The 13,670-nt window shown below is 36.6% G+C and overlaps 1 protein-coding gene across 13 annotated transcripts in view; it reads right to left on the reverse strand.

Annotated features, from left to right (window-relative positions):
* Nbea (neurobeachin) overlaps nucleotides 1-13,670 on the reverse strand; it is a 558,554-nt gene that overhangs the window by 394,358 nt on the left and 150,526 nt on the right. For all 13 annotated transcript variants that reach the window (XR_001783693.2, XM_006501527.4, XM_017319586.2 and 10 more), the window contains 4 exons: nucleotides 12,939-13,018; nucleotides 12,090-12,152; nucleotides 11,901-11,998; nucleotides 10,331-10,423 (listed from right to left, as the gene is read on the reverse strand). Coding sequence is in view for 12 of the 13 variants with exons in the window: in XM_006501527.4 (XP_006501590.1) it covers nucleotides 10,331-10,423; nucleotides 11,901-11,998; nucleotides 12,090-12,152; nucleotides 12,939-13,018 (334 nt within the window). In the remaining variant the exon portion in view is untranslated. The remainder of the gene's footprint in view (nucleotides 1-10,330; nucleotides 10,424-11,900; nucleotides 11,999-12,089; nucleotides 12,153-12,938; nucleotides 13,019-13,670) is intronic.

A 13,670-nucleotide genomic window follows, 5' to 3' on the forward strand; every position in this document is an offset into this window, starting at 1 on the left:
ACAGATGCAGAATCATACAATTAATAGCTTTATCAATATCTACAAAAAGAAGCAACAGTTTATAACACAGCTATTTGCTAACATCCTACAACTTTATTTAAACAGTTCTCAAGGAAATTCTCCATTCAATTAAAATACGAGACACATTCAAGTTACATAACCATATGTAATGACTGGGAGTTGTTATTTCCAGATTCTAGTAATTGCCTAAAAGGATTTTAGATTTTCAACCCTAACACACAGAATACATAATTCCAAGTCTGTAATATGGTCTGTAACAAATCTTAACATAAAAACAATCGAAAAGATGGTTAAAAAAAAAAAAGAAAGAAAAAGAAACCATAAAGTGAACCCATGGACTTGATGTTGAAGTCACAGAGAAGAATCCTGCGTCTCTTCAGTGCTTACGTCTGCAAGTGCCCACAGATCAAAATGACACTGCTCTATGTTCTCCAACTGGTCCATGGGTTTCCCTGATGTTTTGGTACGAATGAGACATGTCCCTTGTAGGCTCTTGTATGTGAACACCTGCCCAAGTAGTGATCTACTTCCCAAGACAATAGAACCTTCAGGACATAGTCATGTCTGTGTCCCTCTCCTACAACACTGGAGTTACACACGTGTTTTTAGTCGGGTGCTAGAAGTCTGACCCCAAGTCCTCATGCTTGTGGAACAGGCACATTACTGACTGAGCCACCTCCCCAGTCTAAGATTTTTTTTTTTTTTTTTAAAGAAGGAATTGGGTAGCAGTTGGCAATCAGAAAATGATGTTTCCAATTTCCATTACTGTGTTCATAATTCTATTAGAGGGGCATATATTTCTAGATTCATAATTTTGTTTCTAAATTTTTCAGTATTTAAATAAATAGTTTTGTATTCTGTCTCCATTTACAACTTTGTAAATTATATTAAGATTTCAAAGGTAATTTAAAATCATTAAATTATTCTCCTAAAAACCAGTAAGTGACTGAGTTTCATGTCAGTGCATAAATATATATTAATTTTATTATCTTTTCTCCTGCTTATATTCTATCTGGTATCTATTAGCAGCAATGTTTATGCACATATGTATGCCTAAGTAATAGTTTCCTTCATTAAGAAGGGCATAGACATACAGCGTAAGCCGTTTTTAAAAATTGTTGTCTCCCAACATCAGTGTACCAGTATGTTATTTCCTTAATAACTGTAAAATTTCCAATGATGCACATTCTTGCCAACATCTATTAAGTCAAGTTTTTAAGGTGGTCAGACTTACGAGTAATAAAGGAATTTTTTACATTCCTCGAGTGTATTATTAAGTCTGGTTTCCTCTGCAATGACTTTTCCTTGTATATTTGTCTTCATAACTGCACAATCACAAATTTATATTTATGAATTCATAATTTACATATATAAAATGTATCTTTATCCTTCATTCTGAGTCTTCTTTTAAAAAAATATGGTATCGTATAAAGCACCTTTATTTCAATCACCAAATTTATTTACCTGGCTGCATGGTTTAGATTTGAATATTAAACTATAATTTCTAAGAGTTTTAAAACTTTCTTTTTTTTTCCATTTTTTATTAGGTATTTAGCTCATTTACATTTCCAATGCTATACCAAAAGTCCCCCATATCCACCCACCCCCACTCCCCTGCCCACCCACTCCCCCTTTTTGGCCCTGGTGTTCCCCTGTACTGGGGCATATAAAGTTTGCAAGTCCAATGGGCCTCTCTTTCCAGTGATGGCCGACTAGGCCATCTTTTGATATATATGCAGCTAGAGTCAAGAGCTCCGGGGTACTGGTTAGTTCATAATGTTGTTCCACCTATAGGGTTGCAGATCCCTTTAGCTCCTTGGCTACTTTCTCTAGCTCCTCCATTGGGAGCCCTATGATCCATCCATTAGCTGACTGTGAGCATCCACTTCTGTGTTTGCTAGGCCCCGGCATAGTCTCACAAGAGACAGCTACATCTGGGTCCTTTCATTAAAATCTTGCTAGTGTATGCAATGGTGTCAGCGTTTGGATGCTGATTATGGGGTGGATCCCTGGATATGGCAGTCTCTACATGGTCCATCCTTTCATCTCAGCTCCAAACTTTGTCTCTGTAACTCCTTCCATAGGTGTTTTGTTCCCAAATCTAAGGAGGGGCATAGTGTCCACACTTCAGTCTTCATTCTTCTTGAGTTTCATGTGTTTAGCAAATTATATCTTATATTTTGGGTATCCTAGGTTTGGGGCTAATATCCACTTATCAGTGAGTACATATTGTGTGAGTTTCTTTGTGAATGTGTTACCTCACTCAGGATGATGCCCTCTAGGTCCATCCATTTGGCTAGGAATTTCATAAATTCATTCTTTTTAATAGCTGAGTAGTACTCCATTGTGTAGATGTACCACGTTTTCTGAATCCATTCCTCTGTTGAGGGGCATCGAGGTTCTTTCCAGCTTCTGGCTATTATAAATAAGGCTGCTATGAACATAGTGGAGCATGTGTCCTTCTTACCAGTTGGGGCATCTTCTGGATATATGCCCAGGAGAGGTATTGCTGGATCCTCCGGTAGTACTATGTCCAATTTTCTGAGGAACCGCCAGACTGATTTCCAGAGTGGTTGTACAAGCCTGCACTCCCACCAACAATGGAGGAGTGTTCCTCTTTCTCCACATCCACGCCAGCATCTGCTGTCACCTAAATTTTTGATCTTAGCCATTCTGACTGGTGTGAGGTGGAATCTCAGGGTTGTTTTGATTTGCATTTCCCTGATGATTAAGGATGTTGAACATTTTTTCAGGTGCTTCTCTGCCATTCGGTATTCCTCAGGTGAGAATTCTTTGTTCAGTTCTGAGCCCCATTTTTTAATGGGGTTATTTGATTTTCAGAAGTCCACCTTCTTGAGTTCTTTATATATGTTGGATATTAGTCCCCTATCTGATTTAGGATAGGTAAAGATCCTTTCCCAATCTGTTGGTGGTCTTTTTGTCTTATTGACGGTGTCTTTTGCCTTGCAGAAACTTTGGAGTTTCATTAGGTCCCATTTGTCAATTCTCGATCTTACAGCACAAGCCATTGCTGTTCTCTTCAGGAATTTTTCCCCTGTGCCCATATCTTCAAGGCTTTTCCCCACTTTCTCCTCTATAAGTTTCAGTGTCTCTGGTTTTATGTGAAGTTCCTTGATCCACTTAGATTTGACCTTAGTACAAGGAGATAAGTATGGATAGATTCGCATTCTTCTACACGATAACAACCAGTTGTGCCAGCACCAATTGTTGAAAATGCTGTCTTTCTTCCACTGGATGGTTTTAGCTCCCTTGTCAAAGATCAAGTGACCATAGGTGTGTGGGTTCATTTCTGGGTCTTCAATTCTATTCCATTGGTCTACTTGTCTGTCTCTATACCAGTACCATGCAGTTTTTATCACAATTGCTCTGTAGTAAAGCTTTAGGTCTGGCATGGTGATTCCACCAGAAGTTCTTTTATCCTTGAGAAGACTTTTTGCTATCCTAGGTTTTTTGTTATTCCAGACAAATTTGCAAATTGCTCCTTCCAATTCGTTGAAGAATTGAGTTGGAATTTTGATGGGGATTGCATTGAATCTGTGGATTGCTTTTGGCAAGATAGCCATTTTTACAATGTTGATCCTGCCAATCCAGGAGCATGGGAGATCTTTCCATCTTCTGAGATCTTCCTTAATTTCTTTCTTCAGAGATTTGAAGTTTTTATCATACAGATCTTTCACTTCCTTAGTTACAGTCACGCCAAGATATTTTATATTATTTGCGACTATTGAGAAGGGTGTTGTTTCCCTAATTTCTTTCTCAGCCTGTTTATTCTTTGTATAGAGAAAGGCCATTGACTTGTTTGAGTTTATTTTATATCCAGCTACTTCACCAAAGCTGTTTATCAGGTTTAGGAGTTCTCTGGTAGAATTTTTAGGGTCACTTATATATACTATCATATCATCTGCAAAAAGTGATATTTTGACTTCCTCTTTTCCAATTTGTATCCCCTTGATCTCCTTTTGTTGTCGAATTGCTCTGGCTAATACTTCAAGTACTATGTTGAAAAGGTAGGGAGAAAGTGGGCAGCCTTGTCTAGTCCCTGATTTTAGTGGGATTGCTTCCAGCTTCTCTCCATTTACTTTGATGTTGGCTACTGGTTTGCTGTAGATTGCTTTTATCATGTTTAGGTATGGGCCTTGAATTCCTGATCTTTCCAAAACTTTTATCATGAATGGGTGTTGGATCTTGTCAAATGCTTTTTCTGCATCTAACGAGATGATCACGTGGTTTTTGTCTTTGAGTTTGTTTATATAATGGATTACATTGATGGATTTTCGTATATTAAACCATCCCTGCATCCCTGGAATAAAACCTACTTGGTCAGGATGGATGATTGCTTTAATGTGTTCTTGGATTCGGTTAGCGAGAATTTTATTGAGGATTTTTGCATCGATATTCATAAGAGAAATTGGTCTGAAGTTCTCTATCTTTGTTGGGTCTTTCTGTGGTTTAGGTATCAGAGTAATAGTGGCTTCATAAAATGAGTTGGGTAGAGTACCTTCTACTTCTATTTTGTGAAATAGTTTGTGCAGAATTGGAATTAGATCTTCTTTGAAGGTCTGATAGAACTCTGCACTAAACCCATCTGGTCCTGGGCTTTTTTTTGGTTGGGAGACTATTAATAACTGCTTCTATTTCTTTAGGTGATATGGGACTGTTTAGATGATCAACTTGATCCTGATTCAACTTTGGTACCTGGTATCTGTCCAGAAATTCGTCCATTTCGTCCAGGTTTTCCAGTTTTGTTGAGTATAGCCTTTTGTAGAAGGATCTGATGGTGTTTTGGATTTCTTCAGGATCTGTTGTTATGTCTCCCTTTTCATTTCTGATTTTGTTAATTAGGATTTTGTCCCTGTGCCCTTTAGTGAGTCTAGCTAAGGGTTTATCTATCTTGTTGATTTTCTCAAAGAACCAACTCCTCGTTTGGTTAATTCTTTGAATAGTTCTTTTTGTTTCCACTTGGTTGATTTCACCCCTGAGTTTGATTATTTCCTGCCATCTACTCCTCTTGGGTGAATTTGCTTCCTTTTTTTCTAGGGCTTTTAGATGTGTTGTCAAGCTGCTAGTATGTGCTGTCTCCCGTTTCTTCTTGGAGGCACTCAGAGCTATGAGTTTCCCTCTTAGAAATGCTTTCATTGTGTCCCATAGGTTTGGGTACGTTGTGGCTTCATTTTCATTAAACTCTAAAAAGTCTTTAATTTCTTTCTTTATTCCTTCCTTGACCAAGGTATCATTGAGAAGAGTGTTATTCAGTTTCCACGTGAATGTTGGCTTTCCATTATTTATGTTGTTATTGAAGATCAGTCTTAGGCCATGGTGGTCTGATAGGATACATGGGACAATTTCAATATTTTTGTATCTATTGAGGCCTGTTTTGTGACCAATTATATGGTCAATTTTGGAGAAGGTCCCGTGAGGTGCTGAGAAGAAGCTATGTCCTTTTGTTTTAGGATAAAATGTTCTGTAGATATCTGTCAGGTCCATTTGTTTCATAACTTCTGTTAGTTTCACTGTGTCCCTGTTTAGTTTCTGTTTCCACGATCTGTCCTTTGAAGAAAGTGGTGTTTTGAAGTCTCCCACTATTATTGTGTGAGGTGCAATGTATGCTTTGAGCTTTACTAAAGTGTCTCTAATGTATGTGGCTGCCCTTGCATTTGGTGCGTAGATATTCAGAATTGAGAGTTCCTCTTGGAGGATTTTACCTTTGATGAGTATGAAGTGTCCCTCCTTGTCTTTTTTGATAACTTTGGGTTGGAAGTCGATTTTATCCGATATTAAAATGGCTACTCCAGCTTGTTTCTTCAGTCCATTTGCTTGGAAAATTGTTTTCCAGCCTTTCACTCTGAGGTAGTGTCTGTCTTTTTCCCTGAGATGGGTTTCCTGTAAGCAGCAGAATGTTGGGTCCTGTTTGTGTAGCCAGTCTGTTAGTCTATGTCTTTTTATTGGGGAATTGAGTCCATTGATCTTAAGAGATATTAAGGAAAAGTAATTGTTGCTTCCTTTTATTTTTGTTGTTAGAGTTGGCATTCTGTTCTTGTGGCTGTCTTCTTTTTGGTTTGTTGAATGATTACTTTCTTGGTTGTTTTAGGGCGTGATTTCCGTCCTTGTATTGCTTCTTTTCTGTTATTATCCTTTGGAGGGCTGGATTTGTGGAAAGATATTGTGTGAATTTGTTTTTGTCGTGGAATACTTTGGTTTCTCCATCTATGGTAATTGAGAGTTTGGCCGGGTATAGTAGCCTGGGCTGGCATTTGTGTTCTCTTAGTGTCTGTATAACATCTGTCCAGGCTCTTCTGGCTTTCATAGTCTCTGGTGAAAAGTCTGGTGTAATTCTGATAGGCCTTCCTTTATATGTTACTTGACCTTTCTCCCTTACTGCTTTTAATATTCTATCTTTATTTAGTGCATTTGTTGTTCTGATTATTATGTGTCGGGAGGAATTTCTTTTCTGGTCCAGTCTATTTGGAGTTCTGTAGGCTTCTTGAATGATCATGGGCATCTCTTTTTTTATGTTTGGGAAGTTTTCTTCTATTATTTTGTTGAATATATTTGCTGGCCCTTTAAGTTGAAAATCTTCATTCTCATCAATTCCTATTATCCGTAGGTTTGGTCTTCTCATTGTGTCCTGGATTACCTGGATGTTTTGTGTTAGGATCCTTTTGCATTTTGTATTTTCTTTGACTGTTGTGTCGATGTTCTCTATGGAATCTTCTGCACCTGAGATTCTCTCTTCCATTTCTTGTATTCTGTTGCTGATGCTCGCATCTATGGTTCCAGATCTCTTTCCTAGGGTTTCTAAAAACTTTCTTTTCCAATGTTTTACTAACTCTGCTGTCATAATACACACACCTATAAAATTCACTTTGCAAGTATCTAACGGAATGAGTGCTCTCCACAACTGGACCGTGTCTTATGACTATCCCCACAACCCAGTTTTAAAGCATGTTTACCATTGTGAGAGTTCCATTGGTTCCATTTACACTCAATTATTCCCACTGCTACTCCCAAGCAACCATAAATCTTCATGTAGACATTGCACAAAAGGTGACCCCGAAATTATGTAGCTTTTTGCATATGTATTTTTCTGAGGATCGTATTTAGGGGGCCCATTATGTCATATCACAAAGTACCTTGTGTGTGAACTCACATTTATTTACTCTCCAGCTGATGGACTTTGGGTTGCTTTCATTACTTAGCCATAACTAACGGTATGAGAACACTCAAGGCAATGAGTGGCAAGCAGAATCATGTTCTTCCTCTGCTCAAGTAGACACTGAGCACAGAAATACCAGGCTGAAGTCTAGGTTACGTTTTTTCTTCTTAAGAACTACAAAAACTTAGATCATGGCTGGAGACTTTCCCCTACAATAGGAATCCATAAGAGTTCAATTGTCAAGTTGGGCAGTGGTGGCACACACCTTTAATCCCAAGACTTGGGATTAAAGGATGCAGAGACAGTCGGATTTCTGAGTTCTCGGCTAGCCTGTTCTATAGAGTGAGTTCCAGGACAGCCAGGGCTACACAGAGAAACCCTGTCTCAAAAAAAAAAAAAAACAAAAAAAAACCCAAAAAACCAAAAAAACAAACAAACAAACAAAAAAAACAAAAACAAAAACAAAAAACAAAAAAAAAAACCACAAAAAACAAAATAAGTTCCATTGTCAACTTATGTTCTGGTTTTATCTTCACATGGTTTGATTATCTTCGGATTTTGGGATAGGCTCTTATGCCAGAGGATATTTATAAGGCTCTCTCTTCAAGTCTCTTGCAAGTTTCTCAATCTCAGTTTCTGCTGCTGATTAATCTGATTTAATTCTGTTTTGGTCTCAGACATAGTTTGTTTAATCCAAGACTTTCTTAATACCTTTACAGTTTTAAAGTCCCAGCTATGGCAAACCCTGAACCCTGATGCCCAGCATAAATCACCCTGCTGTGTTTACGAGTGCTACACAGATACCAGGAATTACCCACCCTACAGCATGCCAGGCACAGGTGGCGACATGGTGTTTTCCACAAGTATTAGTTATTGGAGGGAAAGTCTTTTCATATTTCCACTTTCTAGAAATTTAAATTATAATTTGTATTGTTTGTTACTTAAAAATCAGCCTTCATAATCTTTGCTGCTTTGGAATTATTAATTACTAGTTCCCTCTTTCTGTAGTCATTAAATTCACCATGAGATTGTTTTGTTTTGGTCTAATGTCTAAAGTTCTACAGTTCTAAAGTATCACTATTGTTCCCTGAAGCTCTGTTTTGTGCATTGACAGCTATGTATATTAGTCTAACCATTTAGTTTATGTATGTAGGTGTTTCGCCTACAATTATGTTTGAGCATCACGTGAAAATAGTGTTCATGCGGCCAGAAGCGAGCACTGGCACCTCTGCAACTGCAGTTACATATGGTGGTGAGCCAGCGTGTGGGGGCTGGAAAAGAGCTGGGTCCTCAGGAGAGCCGTAGTGCCCGTGACTGAGGAGCCATTGCTATTAAATATTTAGATAGCATTACTATCTATTTGTGAGTTTTATTCTCACTTCAAGTTATTTCATGTCCATAAGAAAAACGTCGGTATATATCAGTATTTTAGAACTTCTCACTGATATCTACTACGGCACTAGCATCTCAGAGTCTTCATGGGCATCTGAAGCTGTAGCACAGCCAGCTACTCAGGCACTTTTCCTTTTGACTTGGCAGATGGAAACAGATCAATCAGTCTATCTGAAAGCCTTAAAGTACCAGTGCTTCTAGATTCTATTTTATTAGCAATTCCATGTGATCTGCTTAACCTTCAACATTATAAAATATACTTCATCCATACACAACTACTGCTTTTTTGGCTTGCATATTACTAGGTCAAAACTACAGGTCATGGATCTTACTATTTTTTGCATTTACGTAGTCTTCCCTGTGCATTCTTTTGATCTATTTGTCTCAGTCATCTACACTTTATATTTAAAAACACAACCAAGTTTTAATTCTGCAATTAACAGTAACTTTTTTCTAAGAAGGGTGAATTTAAAATATTTTACATTTATTTTTACAAGTGATGTCTGTTGTTATATACATCTCATTTTACATTACATTTCACCTTTAAGAGTTCCTGTGTGTGTGCGCACACGTGTGTGTGTGTGTGTGTGTGTGTGTGTGTGTATGTGTGTACATTATTCTTGGTTTTATCCACGCAGATACTCATTTTTTGAAAGCTTTGTAATTTCATAAAACTACTTACCTTTCTAAATTCAGAATGGTAAATAAGGCTCCATTTTTAATCAGCACTTCACAGTTATAAGTTTAACTTCTCTCTTTCAAAATCCAATTTTTAGGGCATATTTCTAATAATTCATATGCTGGCTTCTAAGAAAATCCTTTTAAATTCTGCACTCTCTCCATGCTCCTGCTTCTCTCAGTCTTCCTTCCTCGAATCACCAACTTATCTCATTCTGCATTATTAGGTCATGAAAAGGATGGACATTTTGGTCTTCCTATTAACTTATACTTGTTTTCTTCTTATTCCTTTCTGTTAAATTTATCCACTGTTTTTCAGCAGTAATTAGTATTTCCACTTATTCTGATTTGCCTGAACTCTGTTCTTATCAATTTCCCCAAGATTTACTCACAGAAACAAGTTCATGCACGCTCACAAAGTTTGTGGCAGCATCCTTTTTGCTTTTGGCCTACAGTTGCACTTTAGACAACATATAGCCAGGGTCACTTCTTTACTTAGGCAAAATGGACAGCACTAGGATTTGGGGAAGGGCCAGGCACCAACACTTAGGACAGTAACAGTCATGTTCACATGCACAGAATACCATCTTACAAAAGAATAAATACGTTCTGGACAACATGGTCAGCAGCTGCTACTTACGGGAAACATTTTTGGGGAAGTGTGTTGGTGTAGGATACACAATCACAAAATATTAATGGGGATCACTTTTAGAAAAGAAATACTTTAAACTATTATGTCAGTGATCAGGCTGTGTTTCCTGGAGAACTAATTGTTCTCTCTTTTAATTAACTCATGTAGATGTGTACTTCATTTTAACAAATATATTTCACTATATTCTTAAAATACAAAAGGTATCTACACTAGACTGAAGAAATTAACTATATTACTCAATTGTGATCTTATTCTATATTCTATTATTGAAATATTACTTTAGAAAGACACATTTATCATTTCTACATTTTGCATAGTACACTGTAAATTTTTCATATGCTAAAAATGAAATGCAAATCTCATAAAAATTTCAATAGTTATGTCTGTAATTCATTATGAAAATATCAACTTACTTATGACCTAAATGCTTCAAAAAATATCCCAGAACTTTCAGCGCTTGGACCCAGATACTTTCACTTTTAGAAGCCAATAATTTGTAGATCACCCTAAAAAGACAAATGATCTTATGAGCACCTAACTAATATTACAAATGAAAAAGTACTTTACAAATACAAGTATTACTTTCCAGCGCATTGAACAAAATTCCTGGATACATACTTAGACCGTATCCCCACTTCTCTTAGGACACTTTACACTTGAACATGTTGACTTTATCCCGTTTGTGATTGCTAAGTGAAACACAGGTGGACACCTACCTTGGTATTTCTCTGTTCTAAAAATTTAGAGATTATTGTTAATATTAGAAAAAGACAAGGTCACAAGACAGAGATAATACATCAGAAAGAAAAAAAAACCACATAAAAACCCATTGCTGAAAGCTATTATGGGATATAAGTATTAACAATCCTAACTTAGCTCTTCAAGTTTACTGTAGTCATGAGAAACACTTGTTTCCTGCCTTACAGACACAAATCTATCATATTACTAACCTCAGAGTTCAGGGGTGCATTATCACCAGAGCTTCTTATGTACAATTAAAACAACAGTAAAGCCAGGCGTGGTGGTGCATGCCTTTAATCCCAGCACTTGGGAGGCAGAGGCAGGCGGATTTCTGAGTTTCCAGGACAGCCTGGTCTACAAAGTGAGTTCCAGGACAGCCTGGGCTCTACAAAGAAACCCTGTCTCAAAAAAAAAAAAAACAAAAAACAAAAAACAAAAAACAACAACAACAAACAGTAAAATTGGTTGTGGAGTATACCTCAGTGGTAAGCTTTGCCTCCCATGTGTAATGCTGGAGCTTTGAGCCCCAGTGCCACAAGTAAAACAAAATAATAAGAATTAAATGAAATTTATTCTATTTTTTGTTCATTCTGCTGAGAGAGCAAAAACAATTTGAAAGAAATTTCTTAAGAGTTAAATTATAGGTTTAAGGTCATGAGCATTCTAATAAAGAAACTATGCTTCCCTTATCAACAATTCACAACTGCCACAACTACAGTCACTTTTCAAATTATTTTAATTTTGGTCTTTGGTTCTAAACTACCTTTCAAATATGTAATTCTCATGGCTACAGCACCACCCCTGCCTCAGTGCGCCATATCTAACAGCAGCAAATAAGATCATTTCTGACGATCTTACTACCTTAGATTTTTCCTTTCTCATTCATATTGTTAACTATAAATATTTAATACATATATAATAGCCAAGATATGGATCACTGAATCTGGTGGGTCTCTGTGTGTCTCAGTGTCTGCCTCTCTCTATAGTTCTCTTACATCTTCGATTTGTGAAATGCACCAAGTTCTTTATTGTCCTCCTGCATAAAAAATAAATCTGCTTTTCCTCCTATGCAAGGTCTGCACTGGAGTAATTGCAATCATTTAGCGTCTTCCTTCAGAGCATTTGCATACAGTTCTCTAGCTCCTCAAGAACATGAGAGCCTGCCACTTTTCCTTTGTTCCCTTCTTACATACATAGCATAGTCTAGTGTGCACACTAACACCACTGCACTTAGGGTCATACCTTATTCCATTTCTTTGATCAAATGCTGGTATCATTGAGGCTGGGTGTTCTGACATTAGAGCCACTAACAACTGTAAGACATCATGAATATTTTCATCCTGCATAATAAGAAACACAAATATTTAGATAAAATTTGCTCAAAATCTTTTAATAAAATAATTTAAATGAAAGATAAAAAATATGTTATACCTCATGCATTGTAAGTAAATAATTTAATATACTCTGAAGTTCATCTTCTTTCACACCTCGATCCTATGTAAAAATATTTCATTAGTTAAAGAAAATCAGAAATTGAGACTTTGAAGAAAGTATCAAAATCAATGACATAAAAGTAAACAGAAACGTAAAAGCAAAGTGTTCACTGAAATTTCCCCTGGTTCATAATTTAAATACTATTTTATTTCAAGTCTAAAAAGTAAGTATTTAGAAATGTTAACTGACAAAACTTAGGGTTAGGGGTGCTAGCACGAGCCTTTAGACTCAGATCTCAGGATGCAGAGGTAGGTAGACAGACCTCTGTTAGCTCAAGGCCAGCTAGAAAATAAATAAGACCTTGTCCCAACAAAAGTAGTTAGAATATTATGATGATTTCATGTTACTATGGTCTTGTTATGTATTGCTTCCCTAAAACAATGGGAATTTAAGGAGTTGTGGGATCACATTTGTGTAGTATTTGTACAACTTTGCCTGCATATTCCCTTTAAACCACCTTAGTTTCACAAACCCTCCATGACAGAACACTTCAACCTTAGATAAAATGGAACACATTCCATTTAATTAGGTATTTCTGCTCTACAGTTTTTCACATGTTCCTTGTTTTATCTGGGACATCTCTTTTAGCACAGTCATACCTCTTAACATGAGCCATCTTAATACAAATGCTACCAAAATTTAAGTGCAAAAAATCCCACTATATTTATATTTTGTAGAGCAACATGAAAAGCCATTCTTAGTAATTTAATGAGAATGATTTTTTAAATTCTGGCAACAGTACCTTTTCACCCAATATATTGCAATTGCAAAATAAAGTTATTTTACCTTTAATATGAGCTGTTTCAGAAAAAGCAGCATAAAAGCCCGAAGTGATATGATTTCTTTTTGTGATGGCCGGGGACCATCTAGAAAGAAAATAAGCCATGCCAATAAATAAGTTTAAAGCAATTACATTTAAATTCTGTAAATTAAGTGTTTTTAAAACCCATAATTGTTGATGCTGATGTTTTATGATTTCAAACATAAGAATAAAAGTGAATTTCAGGTTTTGGGCAATCCCACATTACTTGCAGGAACCTTTAGATTTAGGAAAAAGGGCTGCTCTAAGATTCCAATCATCATTACCACCGATAAATGCACAACACCTAATGGCAAATAGCTTCTCTTATTTTTACTTAAAAACTTCCTAATATTTCTCTGGCTTGTAAATTTTTCCCATTTACAGACTCTTCCTTTAATACCTTGAATCATACATAGAACTATCCCAGTCTACCTCCACCCATCATCGTTTTGCATCTTTTTCTCTATGTGCAATGCACACTGTAGTGGTGCACCAACAAATGCTGAGTTGGTAAATGAAATCAAGCATGGGAAGTTAAACTATACTTGTGAGTTCCATTGTGTCTAAATTTAAAGGATTCAACTGTGTGATATCTAATTGCTAGTAAATAGGAGAGTTGGAAAGGATATGCATACTGTGTAACTTACAATAGGATGCTCTTTTAAACATAACTAGACTCAAAAATTGTTTAACAATCAAGTCTTTCTTCAAGTAAC

The sequence above is a fragment of the Mus musculus genome, chromosome 3 (assembly GCF_000001635.26).
Source record: "Mus musculus strain C57BL/6J chromosome 3, GRCm38.p6 C57BL/6J".
Classification (NCBI taxonomy): Eukaryota; Metazoa; Chordata; class Mammalia; order Rodentia; family Muridae; genus Mus; species Mus musculus.